Source organism: Pristiophorus japonicus, chromosome 15 (genome assembly GCF_044704955.1).
Source record: "Pristiophorus japonicus isolate sPriJap1 chromosome 15, sPriJap1.hap1, whole genome shotgun sequence".
In the NCBI taxonomy this organism is placed as follows: Eukaryota; Metazoa; Chordata; class Chondrichthyes; family Pristiophoridae; genus Pristiophorus; species Pristiophorus japonicus.
The window spans coordinates 35,605,034-35,625,756 of NC_091991.1; the positions used below are offsets into that span (position 1 = coordinate 35,605,034).

General features: G+C 43.6%; 1 protein-coding gene across 2 annotated transcripts in view; it reads right to left on the bottom strand.

The window, feature by feature from the left end:
* Positions 1-20,723, bottom strand: part of cped1 (cadherin-like and PC-esterase domain containing 1) — a 373,997-nt gene that overhangs the window by 61,772 nt on the left and 291,502 nt on the right. For both annotated transcript variants that reach the window (XM_070900311.1, XM_070900312.1), the window contains 3 exons: positions 16,340-16,476; positions 2,016-2,236; positions 698-799 (listed from right to left, as the gene is read on the bottom strand). In XM_070900311.1, coding sequence (XP_070756412.1) covers positions 698-799; positions 2,016-2,236; positions 16,340-16,476 — 460 coding nt within the window. The remainder of the gene's footprint in view (positions 1-697; positions 800-2,015; positions 2,237-16,339; positions 16,477-20,723) is intronic.

Below are 20,723 nucleotides of genomic sequence, written 5' to 3' on the forward strand. Positions count from 1 at the left end.
GGAGCAGGAAAGGGAACAGCCAAAAATGGTGGTTCACTTTGGAATCAATGCCATAGAAAGAAATAAAATTAATAATTCTGCAAATACAGTTTCAGTAATTAGGAGACTGATTAAAGAATTGGAATTCAATGGTCGTAATTTCAACATAACGCCCAATAGCACACACTAGTCAATGTAGGAATAATGAGAGAGCTAAATGCATGCTGGAGAGATGTTGTAGGAGGAAAGTATTCACTCCTAGGATGTAGGGCCGATTTTAGGAGGTGGGTGGCTCTTAAAGGATGGAATGGCTTTGCCCCAACAAGACTGTGTGGCAGGATTTAAAGCAATATGGCAAGGAGAGGAACAGAAACCAAAATGAGGAAGCAGAAAGAAAAGCAAAAGAAACAAGGAGAATAGGAAAAATAAAAGGGAAAAACAAGAAAGTTATAAATAGATCAGAAGGAGGAACCTTTAAAACAAGTAAGATTGCCAATCTCACGGGCAGGTTTGAATTGTCTGTACATAAAAGGAGATTGTGAATATAATTGGTAAGAGGCACAAATTGTTATGAGTGGATGCCAAAATATTCTGCGAGGACAGAGTGGAAATAAAAGTAAGGATGCCTTTTTAATCAAAGATTCAATTACAGCAATAGAATCACCTTTTCTAATAAACATTGTAAAAAAAAACCACGACTTTACATGTACTGCCTTACCTTTGTAAAACTTTTTGTATAATATGCAAGTGACGTGTATTTAACCATTGCACACCACCTACAACCAGGACTGTCTGATCATTGTTTTCTAAGGGATGTGACCTGAAAACAATAAAAGACAAGATTCTCAACTTAACTGCATTGTAATGTATATATCTGCTGATGTATCTATAATTTAATAAAACTTTTAAAGGTGAAGCACCAAAATGCTGCTGGTGCTCTATGTATAATTACCTCTGTAATTGGATCCGTACTGGTTCAGTGCAACTGTACTGGATGATTTAATACAGAGCCAAAAAGACCAGGATGATCCCAGCTTTGATACTTGGCCTAGATGATTTCAACCAGAATAGTGGTAGGGATTTTTCAATTGGTTATAATTGGCATTCTCGGCCAGGTTTCCCCAGTTAAATCACCAGTGAGTACTTGGATTGTCAGATAAGGTAAGATCAGCAAGGCTGTGATGCCCTTCATGATCGAATAGTCTGCCATCATTCTCTAGTTTCACCACGAACAATTACTAATTAGGTGAGGTACCAGATGACTGTTGGCAACTGTGGAACTGTTCGTGAGCATAGGTCACTCCTTCAAGAGTGAAAAAAATAGAGAAAAACATGATTGTAAATTTCTCCCAATAGTTGCTCGCCAGCAACTTCAGAATTTCACTGTGCTTTTCACGTAATAACCCAGCTGCATTGAAATGAAAGAATGCCTTAAATTCTGTTACCAAATGTTTATGTTAATTTTATTAATTTACCATTATATGAGCAGTTTTACTTTGTATTGCAAATTCACTGCATACATCAAAAACAGTATCACTAGAATACTAGTTTTGCAGTTTTCATATATATATTTTTTACTTTTTCTTGTGTGTCTCGTTACTGATGTAATCAAATATGCAAGCAACACTTAAAATACCTGAATTTAGGATATACTATAAAATATCGCTGATGCAAAAAACAATTACTAAAATGCTCTTATTGCACTTTTCAAATTGAATAACTTATATTAAAATTGATTTGTCCAAATAGTAATTCTAGACATTGAATTAAGAACTGAAATTGCTCCTGGTGGCTCAGTAAGTTTATGCAGTGAGCAGTTAAGTCACACTACATGCTCTCCTGATGTACTTGTTTACCCAATAACCTGCCAATACTCAGTGTCAAGGCTTAGATATGAATAATAGCTACTTAGAAAAGGTACTGGAGGGTGCCCATGAAACCATGTCCTGGCAAAGAGTCAATGCATTCACGAGAGGAGGGGAAGGATGAGAAAAAAAAAAGAACTGAAATAATGACAGGGTTATCAAGTATTGTACCTTTGTATAAGTTGTTCCAAAGCCTTTTCAAACGTAGGTCTCTGATCTAAACTCAGCCAGAACTGGGGATAATAAGCATAACTAGTGAATGTCTTGCCTCCATTTAAATTGTAATAGAATTTAGTGTCATGAGCTTTGTCCCATTCCTGAAGAGTTTCATTCACTTCCTCCATAAGGTAATACATCATTCCCCTGTTGGTTGAATCTCCAATAAAAAGAACCTTATGGATGAAAAAGAAAAATGCATCAAATATGATAGTCAAATAATCCCATGCATAAACTGGGAAGTAGAGTAACACCCAACAGGCTGGATTTTCAGCGTTTATAGTTTCATGGTGAAAACGGAGGCGGGGCGAGAAAATTACCACCCAATTAGCATTACTGATTAATTGCCGAACTTTCGTCATTTCTGCTCTGCTCCAGTGGCGCAAAGGGGGACATTGAACTATTTTTGCGGTGCAAAGCTCAATCCTCGCTAACTTTCCGAGAGAAGCCCTGGGAGGGGAAAAAAAAACAAACACAAAATTCAAAACAATATTCAAAAAACATTGCCAACATCCTTACCTCACAAATCACTGCAAAAATATAAGAAAATAAAAACTTTAACTTACCTTTTTTCTAGTTTATCCAACTCACCACCGGCAGGGCTGCACCACTAGGTTTTACCTGGTGGTCACTGCGGGTAGGGTGATTCTCGAAACTCGCGAAGGTATTGCAATGCGAGCTGTTGCACACTCGGCGCAGCTCTCCCAGTGGTGCTTCGAAGCGCCATTGCAAAAACCGAGCCGAGGATCGCGACCGGACGAAAATCAGCTGAGCACCCATTTTTCACCGCGGATGGTCAAACCGCGGCGAAAAACAGGTCACAAAGGACTCGAAAACCCAGCCTAATCACTAAAAAATGACATTTTTCAGAAGCATGATTGAGAAAGTGTAACAAAATTTGCAGATGACACAAAGATTAGTGGGAAAGCGGGTTGTGTAGAGGACACAGAGAGGCTGCAAAGAGATTTGGATAGGTTAAGCGAATGGGCTAAGGTTTGGCAGATGAAATACAATGTCGGAAAGTGTGAGGTCATTCACCTTGGGAAAAAAAACAGTAAAAGGGGATATTATTTGAATGGGGAGAAATTACAACATGCTGACGTGCAGAGGGACCTGGGGGTCCTTGTGCATGAAACTCTTTTTGGAGTTCACCTGCAAAACATAAAACATTAAACGGTGCCACCCGACCTGGGTGACACTCCAGACATTTACAAGGCCCTTTTTTTCCCCCCTTTTTTGTTTTTTTTTGTGTTTTTTCTTTTTTTTTTGTTTTTTTTTTGGGCACTAAAATCACAATTTTTCCCCAGTGCCCCCTATAAAAGGGAAGGGGACACTAAAAGCACCGGCAATTAAAACAAATTAACTTTAAAACGTAAAATCAAATTAAAATTTGGTTGCCGGGCGTGATGATGCACTCCAGTCCCTCCGGTGCCCACCTCTCGCGGAAGGCCGCGAGCGTACCGGTGGACACCGCGTGCTCCATCTCCAAGGACACCCTGGACCGGATGTAAGAGCGGAAGAGAGGCAGGCAGTCAGGTTGAACGACCCCCTCGACCGCCCGCTGCCTGGACCGGCTGATGGCACCCTTGGCCGTGCCCAGGAGCAGTCCTACGAGGAGGCCTTCGGACCTACCCGCTCCCCTCCGCACAGGGTGCCCAAAGATCAGGAGAGTGGGACTGAAGTGCAGCCAGAATTTCAGGAGCAGCCCCTTCAAATAATGGAACAGGGGCTGCAACCTTGTGCACTCCATAAAAACATGGAACACGGACTCCTCCAGACCGCAGAAATTGCAGGCGGCCTGGGAGTCCGTGAACCGGCTTAAAAATTTGTTGCACGGCACTGCTCCGTGCACCACCCTCCAGGCCAAGTCCCCGATGAATAGTGGGAGGACCCCTGCGTAGAGTGCCCTCCATCGGGGACCCCCGCCTCCTCCGGACGGCAAGATGGTACGCCATGGCGTGTCCGGACGGCCGGCGAGGATGGCAAAGTTGAGGGTGTGCAGGAGCAGCCCGTACAGGAAACCCCTCCGCGCGGAACTGAAAGGCACGGAGGGGATTTCCCCGAGGCGGCTCAAGTTGTGAGGCGCCGGCCCCCGAGGGAGGTTCCGGGGTCCTTGTGCATGAATCCCAAAAAGTTAGTTTGCAGGTGCAGCAGGTAATCAGGAAGGCGAATGGAATGTTGGCCTTCATTGCGAGAGGGAAGGAGTACAAAAGCAGGGAGGTCATGCTGCAACTGTATAGGGTATTGGTGAGGCCGCACCTGGAGTACTGCGTGCAGTTTTGGTCACCTTACGTAAGGAAGGATATACTGGCTTTGGAGGGGGTACAGAGACGATTCACTAGGCTGATTCCGGAGATGAGGGGGTTACCTTATGATGATAGATTGAGTAGACTGGGTCTTTACTCGTTGGAGTTCAGAAGGATGAGGGGTGATCTTATAGAAACATTTAAAATAATGAAAGGGATAGACAAGATAGAGGCAGAGAGGTTGTTTCCACTGGTAGGGGAGATTAGAACTAGGGGGCACAGCCTCAAAATACGGGGGAGCCAATTTAAAACCGAGTTGAGAAGGAATTTTTTCTCCCAGAGGGTTGTGAATCTGTGGAATTCTCTGCCCAAGGAAGCAGTTGAGGCTAGCTCATTGAATGTATTCAAGTCACAGATAGATAGATTTTTAACCAATAAGGGAATTAAAGGTTATGGGGAGTGGGCGGGTAAGTGGAGCTGAGTCCACGGCCAGATCAGCCATGATCTTGTTGAATGGCGGAGCAGGCTCAAGGGGCTAGTTGGCCTACTCCTGTTCCTAATTCTTATGTTCTTATGTTCTTAAAGATCAAAAATCTGGATCATGTATCACAATTAAGTAGGAAATAGAAAGATTTGTAATTTTAAATATAAACAGAAAATGCTGGAAATATTCAGCATCTGTAGAGAGAGAAGCAGTTAACAACCTGAAACGGTAACTCTGTTTCACTCTCAACATGTGTTGCCTGACCTGCTGAGTATTTCCTGGATTTTTTGTTTTTACCTCCAGCATCCACAATATTTTGCTTTTGTTTTAAGATTTGTAATTTAGCTGGTTTTAATCCTACTAAGATTTTGGGGGAGTAATTGGGGTCATTTGCGCCTCCCGTTAGTGCTCCTGGCTTTGCTAATGAGGCGCAAATGACTTTTTGCCCTGGCGCAGTGCCGCTAACGACTCCCGCTAAATTCCGCGGGAGTGTAGCGCCACTGGTAACTGGTAGCGACTCGCTTCATTGCGACGGCGATGACAACGTCATCACCGTGTGCATCAACCCGGAGCAAATTCGGGAGTGCCCCCTGAAGCTGTGTAGGGGGGGCCGGGGGTGGTAGTTAAAGGAGAGATGGCATGCGCAAAAAATATTGTCTGACTTACCAGTCGCGGCCATTGCATCATGGAACGCGGGTTCCGTGCCACGATCTGGCAGCCCGGCATTTCGCTCGAGTGCCAGGCTGATGCTACTGCACCCCGCTCCCCGACGGTCCAGGTAGGGACCCGTAGAGCCGGCAGCTTGGCCCACCCCTTTAATGAAGGGGAGGTCCCCTTCTACACGTCCCAATGCGTAGCGCTGCGCCCATCTCTGCTTGCTTCCGCCCCACTGGTGCCCGACAGATCAAGTGGATCTCGTTCTTTAAGAACTAGCATTAGAGAAGTGCAAGGAACAGGAGGGTGCACAAAATGACATAGAAACATAGAAACATAGAAAATAGGTGCAAGAGCAGGCCATTCAGCCCTTCTAGCCTGCACTGCCATTCAATGAGTTCATGGCTGAACATGCAACTTCACTACCCCCTTCCTGCTTTCTCGCCATACCCCTTGATCCCCCGAGTAGTAAGGACTATATTTAGTGAATTGGCCTCAACTACTTTCTGTGGTAGAGAATTCCACAGGTTCACCACTCTCTGGGTGAAGAAGTTTCTCCTCATCTCGGTCCTAAATGGCTTACCCCTTATCCTTAGACTGTGACCCCTGGTTCTGGACTTCGCCAACATTGGGAACATTCTTCCTGCATCTAACCTGTCAAAACCCGTCAGAATTTTAAACGTTTCTATGAGGTCCCCTCTCATTCTTCTGAACTCCAGTGAATACAAGCCCAGTTGATCCAGTCTTTCTTGATAGGTCAGTCCCACCATCCCGGGAATCAGTCTGTTGAATCTTCGCTGCACTCCCTCAATAGCAAGAATGTCCTTCCTCAAGTTAGGAGACCAAATCTGTACACAATACTCCAGGTGTGGCCTCACCAAGGCCCTGTACAACTGTAGCAACACCTCCCTGCCCCTGTACTCAAATCCCCTTGCTATGAAGGTCAACATGCCATTTGCTTTCTTAACCGCCTGCTGTACCTGCATGCCAACCTTCAATGACTGATGTACCATGACACCCAGGTCTCGTTGCACCTCCCCTTTTCCTAATCTGTCACCATTCAGATAATAGTCTGTCTCTCTGTTTTTACCACCAAAGTGGATAACCTCACATTTATCCACATTATCCTTCATCTGCCATGCATTTGCCCACTCACCTAACCTATCCAAGTCACTCTGCAGCCTCATAGCATCCTCCTCGCAGCTCACACTGCCACCCAACTTAGTGTCATCCGCAAATTTGGAGATACTACATTTAATCCCCTCGTCTAAATCATTAATGTACAATGTAAACAGCTGGGGCCCCAGCACAGAACCTTGCGGTACTCCACTAGTCACTGCCTGCCATTCTAAAAAGTACCCATTTACTCCTACTCTTTGCTTCCTGTCTGACAACCAGTTCTCAATCCACATCAGCACACTACCCCCAATCCCATGTGCTTTAACTTTGCACGTTAATTTCTTGTGTGGGACCTTGTCGAAAGCCTTCTGAAAGTCCAAATATACCACATCAACTGGTTCTCCCTTGTCCACTTTACTGGAAACATCCTCAAAAAATTCCAAAAGATTTGTCAAGCATGATTTCTCTTTCACAAATCCATGCTGACTTGGACCTATCATGTCACCTCTTTCCAAATGCGCTGCTATGACATTCTTAATAATTGATTCCATCATTTTACCCACTACTGAGGTCAGGCTGACCGGTCTATAATTCCCTGTTTTCTCTGTCCCTCCTTTTTTAAAAAGTGGTGTTACATTGGCTACCCTCCACTCGATAGGAACTGATCCAGAGTCAATGGAATGTTGGAAAATGACTGTCAATGCATCCGCTATTTCCAAGGCCACCTCCTTAAGTACTCTGGGATGCAGTCCATCAGGCCCTGGGGATTTATCGGCCTTCAATCCCATCAATTTCCCCAACACAATTTCCCAACTAATAATAATTTCCCTCAGTTCCTCCTCCTTACTAGACCCTCTGACCCCTTTTATATCGGAAGGTTGTTTGTGTCCTCCTTAGTGAATACTGAACCAAAGTACTTGTTCAATTGGTCCACCATTTCTTTGTTCCCCATTATGACTTCCCCTGATTCTGACTGCAGGGAACCTACGTTTATCTTTACTAACCTTTTTCTCTTTACATATCTATAGAAACTTTTGCAATCCGCCTTAATGTTCCCTGCAAGCTTCTTCTCGTACTCCATTTTCCCTGCCCTAATCAAACCCTTTGTCCTCCCCTGCTGAGTTCTAAATTTCTCCCAGTCCCCGGGTTCGCTGCTATTTCTGGCCAATTTGTATGCCACTTCCTTGGCTTTAATACTATCCCTGATTTCCTTTGATAGCCACGGTTGAGCCACCTTCCCTTTTTTATTTTTACGCCAGACAGGAATGTACAATTGTTGTAGTTCATCCATGCGGTCTCTAAATGTCTGCCATTGCCCATCCACAGTCAACCCCTTAAGTATAATTCGCCAATGTATCCTAGCCAATTCACGCCTCATACCTTCAAAGTTACCCTTCTTTAAGTTCTGGACCATGGTCTCTGAATTAACTGTTTCATTCTCCATCCTAATGCAGAATTCCACCATATTATGGTCACTCTTCCCCAAGGGGCCTCGCACAATGAGATTGCTAATTAATCCTCTCATTATACAACATCCAGTCTAAGATGGCCTCCCCCCTAGTTGGTTCCTCGACATATTGGTCTAGAAAACCATCCCTTATGCACTCCAGGAAATCCTCCTCCACCGTATTGCTTCCAGTTTGGCTAGCCCAATCTATGTGCATATTAAAGTCACCCATTATAACTGCTGCACCTTTATTGCATGCACCCCTAATTTCCTGTTTGATGCCCTCCCCAACATCACTACTACTGTTTGGAGGTCTGTACACAACTCCCACTAACGTTTTTTGCCCTTTGGTGTTCTGCAGCTCTACCCATATAGATTCCACATCACGCAAGCTAATGTCCTTCCTTACTATTGCGTTAATCTCCTCTTTAACCAGCAACGCTACCCCATCTCCTTCCCCCCTGCAATGTTTGCAATTCCCTCCTGTACTTTCCATTATCTTCCTGGTTATTAACTGAATCTTGTTCCTGACATTTGTCATAAGCCTCCTTGATGATTAAAAAAAAACTGTACTATCTCAAAAAAGTAGGACAAGTCTTAAAATTGATGCAAAACATGAATGTTTATTTTACTGTAATCTAAGGTAATGTAGAGTTTATGCTCTCATAATTCTTTAGAAGTTGGAATCTAAGAATTATACAATCTAAGAATTTTCATCAAACACTCCAAAGGTTTGTTTGCAAAATTTTGGGGATACAGCATCCAGAGATATAACTCTCATTTATATTGCAGTCTTATAACAACTGTCCAAAACATGGAATTGACAAGTGAGTCTAAAATGACCTTCATGATAGCTCTACATCCCAATGGTCACGTTAAACCATCAAAACTGAGGGTATAGGCAATTACAAGCCAGAAAATGACGCATCTTTTTCCAGTTACAGATATAAGGCATCACCTCTGAGACAATTTGAAAAACAAATCAAATTAACGGTTGAGAACTAAAATGTCGGAAAAGTGGTTGTACACCTCATTAACAATGGTGACAGTGTTAATCAAGGACTAAACTGTCTTCTACTCCACCTGCATCAAATGAACAATTAACAACGATATACCTGCAATTTTTTCAGGGGGGAAAGATTGTAAAATCCTTATATAAAACTCTTCATTAAGTTGTTATTGTTGTCTAGGGAAGAAAGGAGAAGCAAACCAGAAGTATATCATGCAGGTGCAAGGAAGAGGCTCACAAATCTCTTGAAATGTTTAATGAAAGTTTGCATATAACAGCTACCAATTACATGGATGCCGATGACAAATACTTCTGTTTTAAGATTTAAAATAGTTGTAATATCTTTGAAGCCTGAAAGATGCTGTGAAATAGCAATGATCAAAACAGTGAGGCCTTATATCTTGTTTATTGCAAGGAGGATAGAGTATAAAAGCAGAGAAGTCCTGCTACAACTGTACAGGATATTGGTGAGGCCACACCTGGAGTACTGCGTACAGTTTTGGTCTCCGTATTTAAGGAAGGATATTCTTGCATTGGAGTCTGTTCAGAGGAGGTTCACTAGGTTGATTCTGGAGATGAGGAGGTTGACTTATGAAGATAGGTTGAGTAGGTTGGGCCTATCTATACTGATTGGAGTTCAGAAGAATGAGAGGTGATCTTATCAAAACATATAAGATAATGAGGGGGCTTGACAAGGTGGATGCAGAGAGGATATTTCCACTCATAGGGGAAACTAAAACTAGGGGACATAGTCTCAGAATAAGGGGCCGCCCATTTAAAACTGAGATGAGGAGAAATTTCTTCTCTCAGAGGGTTGTAAATCTATGGAATTCTCTGCCCCAGAGAGCTGTGGAGGCTGGGTCATTGAATATATTTAAGGCAGAGATAAACAGATTTTTGAGCAATAAGGGAATAAAGGATTATGGGGAGCAGGCATGGAAGTGGAGCTGAGTCCATGATCAGATCTGCCATGATCTTATTGAATGGCGGAGCAGGCTTGAGGGGCCAAATGGACTACTCCTGCTCATATTTCTTATGCTTTTATCCTGAAAGGTTACACCCACCCTGTCAAATTTGCCATGGCAAACCCCTCCACTTGATTTAGATAGTTTCTATACATGGAAGACATGCAGAAAGGCAGTTATGCATGCTGATTGACCGGCAAGCCCAAAATTAGGTATTCAGCAATTCTTAAAGGGTTTTGGATCTGAAAGAAATCCAACTCTTAAAGCAGAGGACCAAGCTACCTGGGTGGAGGTCAAAGAGTGATTCAGTTTTATACCCCAGGTCCATCGTACCTGGAAACAAATGCGGAATAAGTTTGATGATAAGGAAAAATGTCAAAGTAAGTCTGCCTGCATCTCCATAGGAGGTGTAGCACCAATAATATTTATGTCCCGCACCCCTAGATAGCTGACAGGTAGCAACCGTTTATCCCTTCCTACTACGATCTTAGGGATGCGTGCAATAAAGGTACAGCAGTTATCATGGGTGACTTTAATCTACATATAGATTGGGCTAACCAAACTGGTAGCAATACGGTGGAGGAGGATTTCCTGGAGTGTATAAGGGATGGTTTTCTAGACCAATATGTCAAGGAACCAACTAGAGAGCTGGCCATCCTAGACTGGGTGTTATGTAATGAGAGAGGATTCATTAGCAATCATGTTGTGCAAGGCCCCTTGGGGAAGAGTGACCATAATATGGTAGAATTCTTCATTAAGATGGAGAGTGACGCAGTTAACTCAGAGACTAGGGTCCCGAACTTAAAGAAAGTAACTTCGATGGTATGAGACGTGAATTGGCTAGGATAGACTGGCGAATTATACTTAAAGGGTTGACGGTGGATAGGCAATGGCAGACATTTAAAGATCACATGGATGAACTTCAACAATTGTACATCCTTGTCTGACATAAAAATAAAATGGGGAAGGTGGCTCAACCGCGGCTAACAAGGGAAATTAGGGACAGTGTTAAATCCAAGGAAGAGGCATATAAATTGGCCAGAAAAAGCAGCAAACCTGAGGACTGGGAGAAATTTAGAATTCAGCAGAGGGGTTAATTTGAAGGGGGAAAATAGAGTATGAGAGGAAGCTTGCTGGGAACATAAAAACTGACTGAAAAAGCTTCTATAAATATGTGGAGAAAAAGCTTAGCGAAGACAAATGTAGGTTCCTTGCAGTCAGAATCAGGTGAATTTATAATGGGGAACAAAGAAATGGCAATTCAGTTGAACAAATACTTTGGTTCTGTCTTCACGAAGGAAGACACAAATAACCTTCCAGAAATACTAGGGGACCGAGGGTCTAGCGAGAAGGAGGAACTGAAAGAAATCCTTATTAGTCAGGAAATTGTATTCGGGAAATTGATGGGATTGAAGGCCGATAAATCCCCGGGGCCTGATAGTCTGCATCCCAGAGTACTTAAGGAAGTGGCCCTAGAAATAGTGGATGCATTGGTGGTCATTTTCCAACATTCTATGGACTCTGGATCAGTTCCTATGGATTGGAGGGTAGCTAATATAACCCCACTTTTTAAAAAAGAGGGAGAGAGATGACGGGGAATTATAGACCGGTTAGCCTGACATCGGTAGTGGGGAAAATGTTGGAATCAATTATTAAAGATATAATAGCAGCGCATTTGGAAAGCAGTAACAGGATCGGTCCAAGTCAGCATGGATTCATGAAAGGGAAATCATGCTTGACAAATCTTCTTGAATTTTTTGAGGATGTAACTAGTAGAGTGGACAAGGGAGAACCAGTGGATGTGGTGTATTTGGAATTTCAAAAGGCTTTTGACAATGTCCCACACAAGAGATTAGTGTGCAAAATTAAAGCACATGATATTGGGGGTAATGTATTGACGTGGATAGAGAACTGGTTGGCAGACAGGAAGCAAAGAGTAGGAATAAACTGGTCTTTTTCAGAATGGCAGGCAGTGACTAGCGGGATACCACAAGGTTCAGTGCTGGGACCCCAGCTATTTACAATATACATTAATGATTTGGACGAAGGAATTGAAAGTAATATCTCCAAGTTTGCAGATGACACTAAGCTGGGTGGCAGTGTGAGCTGTGAGGAGGATGCTAAGAGGCTGCAGGGTGACTTGGACAGGTTAGGTAAGTGGGCAAATGCATGGCAGATGTAATATAATGTAGATAAATGTGAGGTTATCCACTTTGGTGACAAAAACAGGAAGGCAGAATATTATCTGAATGGTGACAGATTAGAAAAAGGGGAGGTGCAACGAGACGGAGCGTCATGATACATCAGTCATTGAAAGTTGACATGCAGGTACAGCAGGTGGTGAAGAAGGCAAATGGCATGTTGGGCTTCATAGTGAGAAGATTTGAGTATAGGAGCAGTGAGGTCTTACTGCAGTTGTACAGGGCCTTGGTGAGGCCACACCTTGAATATTGTGTACCGTTTTCGTCTCCTAATCTGAGGAAGAACATTCTTGCTATTGAGGGAGAGCAGCGAAGGTTCACCAGACTGATTCCCGGGATGGCAGGACTGACATATGAAGAAAGACTGGATCGACTAGGCTTATATTCACTGGAATTTAGAAGAATGAGAGGGGATCTCATCGAAACATATAAAATTGTGACGGGATTAGACAGGTTAGATACAGGAAGAATGTTCCCAATGTTGGGGAAGTCCAGAACCAGGGGTCACAGTCTAAGGATAAGGAATAAGCCATTTAGGACCGAGGTGAGGAGAAACATCTTCACTCAGACAGTTGTGAGCATGTGGAATTCTCTACCACAGAAAGTTGTTGAGGCCAGTTCGTTAGATATATTCAAAAGCGAGTTAGATGTGGCCCTTACGGCTAAAGGGATCAAGTGATATGGAGAGAAAGCAGGAATGGAATGAAGGACTTCAGTTATGAGAGGTTGTAACAGAGAAGGTTAAGACGTGACCTAAAAGAAGTTTTCAAGATCATGAGAAGTTTTGATAGAATAGATGGAGAAAAATGATTTCCTCTGGCATGCAGGTCAATAACTAAAGATCATAGATACAAAATCATTGGCAAAAGATCTAGAAGGTAGATGAGGAGAAATTGTTTCACAAGGAGATTTGTCGGATCTGGAACGCTCTACCTGAAAAGATGATGGAAATTGATTTCATAAATAATTTTATAAGGGAGTTGGACAGGTACTGGAGGATAAGGAACTTACAGGGTTACGGACAAAAAGTGGGGATGTGGGACTCAGCACAACTGCTCTTTCAAAGAGCCAGCACACAGGCATGACAGGCGAATGGCTTCCTTCTGAGCCGTAAGATTCTATGAAAACATTATGGACATTAACATAAAATTAATACTGCTATGAAAATATTTTCCTGTGACACAAGCTAATAATATGAGACTTTAAATTATCCATTGGGCTGAATTTTGTAGCGGGTCAGCGGATGTGATCGGTGGTGGGTTGGGTGGGAATATATATTTTTTCTCCACCACCACGTGTCTTTACTAAATGTTGGGTCTGTCGGCACTGAGCAGACCCGACACGCAGCGGTGGGGGAGACAATTAAAATCATTAGTGGCTAGTTTACAACCACTTATCAATGTTTTTTCCCCCCACTTTTTGGATTTAACAGGTTGCCCACCGGTTTCCCGCTGTGCCTAGACCTCATCTGTGAAGCTGAAGTGGGAGGTCAGTGGCCATTGAATCAGCTGATGTGTTGACAGTTTCAAATATCAAATCAAAGCTTCCAGCTCATTGAGAAATGTTCCCTTAACTTCTCTAAACTGAATTTCCACTACAGGTTCAGGATGCTGCAAGTCTTTACACAAGTCTTCATCCAGTCTGACCTCATTACCTCTCCCACCATTGACAGATCGCTTCTGTCATCTGTACTTCACCTGCCATCTATTCCATCATCATGGGTATCCTTGAAACTCGCTCACCCTGGTCCTCAGAATCCCACCACAACCAGCTCCCACACCAGCAGCACCAGGCATACCAACAGCACCAACAACAACACCAACCTTCTCCACAATAAACTAATGCTGCACAGGACACAGGGCATCAGCACATCACCACATTGCTGCCCGGGAGGCCAGGAATTGCCTCACCATGGCCAGATTTACTTCACTTGATGCTGTACACCCTGGCTGCCACATACTGCGCAAGGTTGGCACCACCCCACACCAACAACATAAAGCATCCCTACAGTGCCCAAGCCATTCCTTTCATACTCATCACCATTGCGGGGGGGGGGGGGGGGGGAGGCGGGTACTGTTATGTCTCACTATTCACTGCAACTCACTAAGCCACTTCCAAAGGTAAACACAAATCTATCCAAGAACGCAAAGTTTTGAAAATAAAGGTTTCAATGTTTGACACCAATTTAACAGAAACTTTACATGAACATTGCATAAAACACCCAAGTGTCTACCCTTGTGTGTTGTTAGTTGGTATGATTGCACTAGAATGAGGGTGAGGGGTGGCTACTGAGATGGGGATGTGGTAATGTAGGTAGAGAGGGATCGGCAGAGGTACAAGGTAAGATGGTGTGAGTAAGGATGTGCAGGGAAGACAGAGTGATGGGGATGTGATGAGAGGCATAACAGGATGAGGTTGAGTCTGGCTTTGCACTAACATTTTGCGATTTACTGAGATCATTGAAATGTTTGCGGCACTGCACCCAGGTCCTCCTGACCACATCCCTGCTTGTGCCCTCCTCTGCATTGTGCAACCAGGTTGTGTTGATCTCCTGGGGAGGTCTCTTCTGCCCATGGGAAGGGACGAGGACCTCCCTGTGTACTGTGACTCGATGGGCGAGCCTGGTTGCAGCCCTGCACCTCTGTGCAGTGCTTGTCAGTGTTTGTAGCACCTCAATGCTGTTGAACACTGACAGCAAAAATGTCAATCGAAAGTTGGCCATGGTCTCTTTAAGAAAACCGGCTGATGACGTGACATCAAATGACGTCACCAGACCCGCTTCTTCTAATTGGCCGGGAATCGCGCTGGGCGGATAAGCCCAATCACGGTAAATTCATTTCAGAGGCTGGGATGTCAGAACCTGCCACCGATGTCGCCCGACATGGACCTGCCGAGCTTCGTAAAATACAGCCCATTATTTCTCTTGAAATTGAAGGGCTGATCTTGTTATATGCTCATTATTTTCAGATGGTATAGTTTATCATTTCTAGGTGCACCTAAGCAACTGCTATCATTTTTCCAACAAAGGTGACATTGCTAACATCTCACAAAATGTTTTAGTACATTGTTTTATTTCCAATACTACATGTTAATCAACAAGACCTTCATTCCATTCTCTGCAGGTGGTCCCAGGTAAGCATAACAGAACTAACATCACACGACATAGGCATGATGGGCCAAATGGCCGCTTTCTGTGCTGTATCATTTTATGATTCCACATTTGGCCCTCAAGAACAACAAATGTAAAAGCGATAAAGGAAAACATGAGTGAAACATTGACTGTTACATCTAAAAGCAGCAAAACATTGCACTTTTAAAGCCACGTATTGTATAGTTTCCAATTTTTAAACAATAAATAAGCAAAATTTTCTTCTGAACTTAAGTGAACATAACCTTTGTTTTCATATGGATCAAAGGCTACTCATTATTCACTTTTACATTGTATTTATGAATTGAATAGAAATGCAGTTATTTGTTTGAGCAGTCATTTTTGTTATAAAATGTTTTTATCCTTTCCCACACTATCCTGAACAGCTGTTTTTTCTAGCAAGTAACAACCCAGTTAACACAATTATCTTTGGACATTTAAAAAAGTATATGCACTGGGCCTTAAAGGAAATAAAAAGTTAAATTAAGTTATTGCTCCTTAAAATTTAAATGCAAGTGAATAAAATGTAAGTAAATTGTCAAAATAATATCCTTATTGAGTTAAAGTATTAATTATTATCCAAATCAGCTGATTCAAAATGTTGACTCTAAATTATTTTCTTTCTGATATAAGCTATTTTCTACCAGTAGCTTCAGCTATGAGAGTTAGACAATCTACCATAGCAACACTTCCAAAATTCACAATAACACTGCTCTATTATCAATGCGATAGGAGAAATTTTTGATTCAATTTTCTTTTTATCTCTTGACGAAGTCCATCTCTATTCAGCACAATACCCATCACTATATTTTTCTATACCAGTGCAATACCTTAGGTTGTTCAAATTTACAATGTTATTTCAAAAGGGTATAGGTTTCCATTAAACTTTAATTAATTACCTGTAACAAGCATTTAGACTTTTTGTCATAAATGTTGTTATACCTTGCAGTACATAATTGTATTACATCGCTATTGGCAACTAAAGTCATATAGAACAAGCCCTTACCCTCCTTCCATTCATACACTGCTGAAGTTGAATTTTAGTCAGTGCAAGGTGATGACAGTTGTCTGGTTGCCACCTTGCCTTCTGCCAGTCACAAGTCCGGTTTTCAGAGCAACTTAGACAAGGAACAACCCACTGCCCTGAAACAGTAACACAAAGGCCTCAGTTATTAATATTTATTTAATTTTTAATCTGTTGGTAAGATTAAATTATTTTTTCATTGGTGTATCACTATTAAAAGTGCAGAGGCGGTGAAATTGGATCCCATTGCCTCCTTTGCTGTAGCATAAAAAATACCAATTTTACAGTGCTAAGACCCTCACCCGAACTGTGCTAGAAGTACACCTGATGTCATATTGGTTTGGGTGATACTGAGGCGTTTTTGCCGGCTGTCTGAAACAGGCGGTAGACCCCTTATATATGCTACTGAAGGGCTTAAAGCCTATTTTACAACCCCGTTCCAGAAATCGGCAGAACTGAAGGGCATGCTCTACTCAGTTTTTTGGGTTCTTCTGCAGCCTATGGTCTTCTGCAGTCCTTAAAAGTGGCCACCATCCTATGCGTTAATGTGGATCCAGGAGGAGCACTCCTGTTTCTCCTGGCTCCACAGCAATAATGCAGGCTGCTTGCTCACCCAGCCCCCTCCCCAAGACTAATCTGAGGGCCACGACCACTGTCACAGTCCACCAGTAAACGAGCTTTGGGACTTTCTCCTTCAACACACTTTGTTTTGCAATTGTGAAATGGAAATATATATATATATATATATATTCATTCATCACTTAAGATTTATAGAGAACAACAGATATTTAGGAAAGATTATAATGCAGCAATACAATCAAATGGTTCATATATCATATAAGCCTTGAGCGTAGCCATCTGAGTCTTGAGAGTTTGAAATTAGCAGCGAGTACCTTATGAAAATGGTGGTACACACAGAGGGTCGATTTTGACTAAGGGTGTTGTTTTGGTGTCTGGTAGGCAGGGCAATCAGGCCACCCGCCAATGGTCAGGCCTCATTTGTCTATGATTGGCGAGCTGTCCACAAGTTTTCAGGCACTAACTGGAACTTCACCAAGAAAAAGAGCAGGATTTCCAGTGGGAATGTTGCCTATTTAAAGGGAGATTGCACTTCTTAAAGTGAGATTGTATTTTTGTTGCTGATGGGACTTCTTTCTGCTCCAACCACCAGATTAAAGCTACTAACACTGCTCCCATACATCACCATAAAGTGATGGAAAGAGTCGTCGACAGTGCTATCAAGCAGCACTTACTCACCAAATACCTGCTTACTGATACTCAGTTTGGGTTCCGCTAGAACAATTACAGCCTTGGTCCAGAAATGGACAAAAGAGCTAAATTCCAGAAGTGATGTGAGAGTGACTGCCCTTGACATCGAGGCAGCATCCGATCGAGTGTGGTACCAACGAGCTTTAATAAAACTGCAGTCAATGGGGATCAATGGGAAAACTCTCCAGTCGCTAGTTTCATACCTAGCATACATGAAGATGGTTCTGGTTGTTGGAGGCTAATCATATCAATCCCAGGACATTGCTGCAGGAGTTCCTCAGGGCAGTGTCCTAGAGCCAAGTATCTTCTGTTGCTTCATCAATGACCTTCCCTCCATCATAAGGTCAGAAGTGGGGCTGATGATTGCTGATGTGGGAAGCATGGAGTTAATGTGAATGCTGTTTTGAAACACTGTAGCTATGTTACAAGGCATGATGGGAAACTTTGCCAAAACAGACAGAAGCATAGTGTCAGCAGGTAATGCGTAACAATTGCTATAAAGACGTTTCATGATACCTTGTTACAGAGAAAATGGGTAAAGATGAAAACTTGTTACAGAGACAATGGGCAAACAGAAAACAGTTGAGTTAACAGAATACGTCCGCTGAGAGCTTACGTGGTTAACAATTGACAGTTGCTCGGTTGTTGATCGCGTAAGCTCTTAGCTTGTCAACTGACGAGTTTTGCTTCTGCTCGCTTATGTATAAATACATTGCCATGACTATGTAAAGTTGAGAGACTTCGGGACTTGACTTCGGGATGCTGAACACTCTCCCCTGCATGCTTGTATTAAATAATTCTCGTATCATGGACTGTAAGTGATTTCAAGTGGTGTTTTTTTCCCCACAACAATTGCACAGTGTTCGCCTTCATTTACAATTCCTCAGATAAAGAAGCAGTCTGTGCCCTCAGACAGCAAGGCCTGGACAACATCCAGGCTTGGGCTGATAAGTTGCAAGTAAATTTCATGTCACACAAGTGTCAGGCAATGACCATCTCCAACTAGAGAGAGTCCATCCACCTCCCCTTTGACATTCAATGGCATTACCATTGCCAAATCTTCCACCATCAATATCCTGGGGGTTGCCATTGACTGGAAACTCAATTGGATCAGCCACAGAAATGCTGTAGCAACCAGTACAGGTCAAGATGCACTGCAGCAACTCCCCAAGGCTACTTTGACAGCATGTCCCAAACCTCTACCACATTATAGGACAAGGGAAGCATGTGCACAGGAACACCATCACCTCCAGGTTCCCCTCCAAGTCACACACCATCCAGACTTGGACATATAATCGGCGTTCCTTCATTGTTGCTGGGTCAAAATCCTGCAACTCCCTCTCTTAACAGCACATATCCTGAGAATTATTTTTTTTTAATTCTCAGCACAACACTCAGGTTCTAAGAGCCTCCATAATTCTTCAAAATTGGCAACAATTCTTTTTTCTCACAAAGTGCAGTGCTCTTGAATAAACTAAGTTTGTTTCCAGCTAGATCTAATGATCCAACAAGTTTCAGGTGAGGGCCTCTTTGAACAGTGTTCCAAGTAGCTGCTTCTTGAACCACCTACTTTACTGGGAAAATCATGACGGCAACAGAAGCAATGCCGCAGAAAATTCAACGCCGTGGGACTCAAAAGACCCAGTTAAGAGAGCCCTATACAGTCAGCACCTCACTGCCAACCTGGTGATCCTCGATGACCCCAAGACGCAGAGTGCCCACAGCGCTTGGTCTGCCCTCCAGGCCACCATAACCAGTGCCAGCGAAGAAACGCTCAGTCACTCAACCAGGAAACACCAGGACTGGTTTGATGAGAATGATCAGGAGATCCCAGGAGCTAATAAACCGCAAGCGCAGGGTATTTCTGAACTTACAGCAGCAACCAAATTCGGGAGCAGCAAAGCAGCTCTACAAAGCAGTTGAAGGCCGAGGTCTAACAAAAAACCTGCGACCTAAAGAATAGATGGTGAGTGGAGAAAGCACAGGAGATTCAGCAGCTGGACGTGCGAGGATTCTTCACCGCAGTTGAGTCCACCTACGGCCCAAGCACCCAAGGCCCCACCCCACTGCTGGCCAAGAATGGGGAGACACTCATTAAGGACACCGAGGCAGGCAGGGCTGGAAGGAGCACTTCAAAGATCTCCTTAATTGAGACTTTGTCTTTGACATGTGTGTTCTCAACTCCATCCTGCAGCATGCTACCCGCCACCATCACAGCAAAACTCCAGCCCTGCACGAGGTAGAAAAGGTCTTCCATCAGCTCAAGAACAACAAGACAGCTATACAAAGCAATGGTTAAAATCACATCTGGAGTAATGTGTACAGTTTTGGGCACCACACCTTAGAAAGGATATGTTGGCCTTGGAAGGAGTGTAGTGCAGATTCACCAAAATATTACCAGGGCTGCAAAAGTTAAATTATGAGGAAAAATTACATAAACTAGGCTTGTATTCCCTGGAATATAGAAAGGTACAGGGGTGATTTGGTTGAGGTTTTTTAGGATTTTGAAAGGAATTGATAGGGTACATAGAAATAAACTTTTTCTGCTGGTGGGGGAGTTTAGGACAAGGAGATATCGGGGCCAAAATTGCCTCCTTTTTTAAGGCCCGTTACTACCTCTTAGAGAGTAAGAGCTTACTGACTGGGGCAGGCGGAAGTGCGACCAATCCGCAATTTCACCCGTGCTGGGGGCGGCAGTAGCAGGTTTCCGCCGCGTCTCGGCATTCCGTTCCGCCCGCTGCTCTGACAGCTTTGCGAGGCAGGAAGCCGCCGCCCGCTCGGCAGCGACCCCTTTCCCACCCCACGGGGAAAACTACACCGCGGGAGCGCGGCCGCTGCCAGTCGGTGCCACTGACAGCTTTGCGAGGCGGGAAGCTGCCAGTGGTTGGGTGGTGCAGCCGCCCTTAAAGGGGAGGGTGCACTGCCGCGACCGGCATTTTCTTTTAATTGTCGGCCAACTCTGCAGTCGGGTGACAATGGTGCCCACAGTTTCGGCCGGGCTGTCGACAGGCAGCCCACACTCCCTCTTGGGTACCAGGCTACAGGCCTGGCTGAATCCTTCCCTGGTGGCCCAGTGGGTGCCATGGAGGCCTCATTA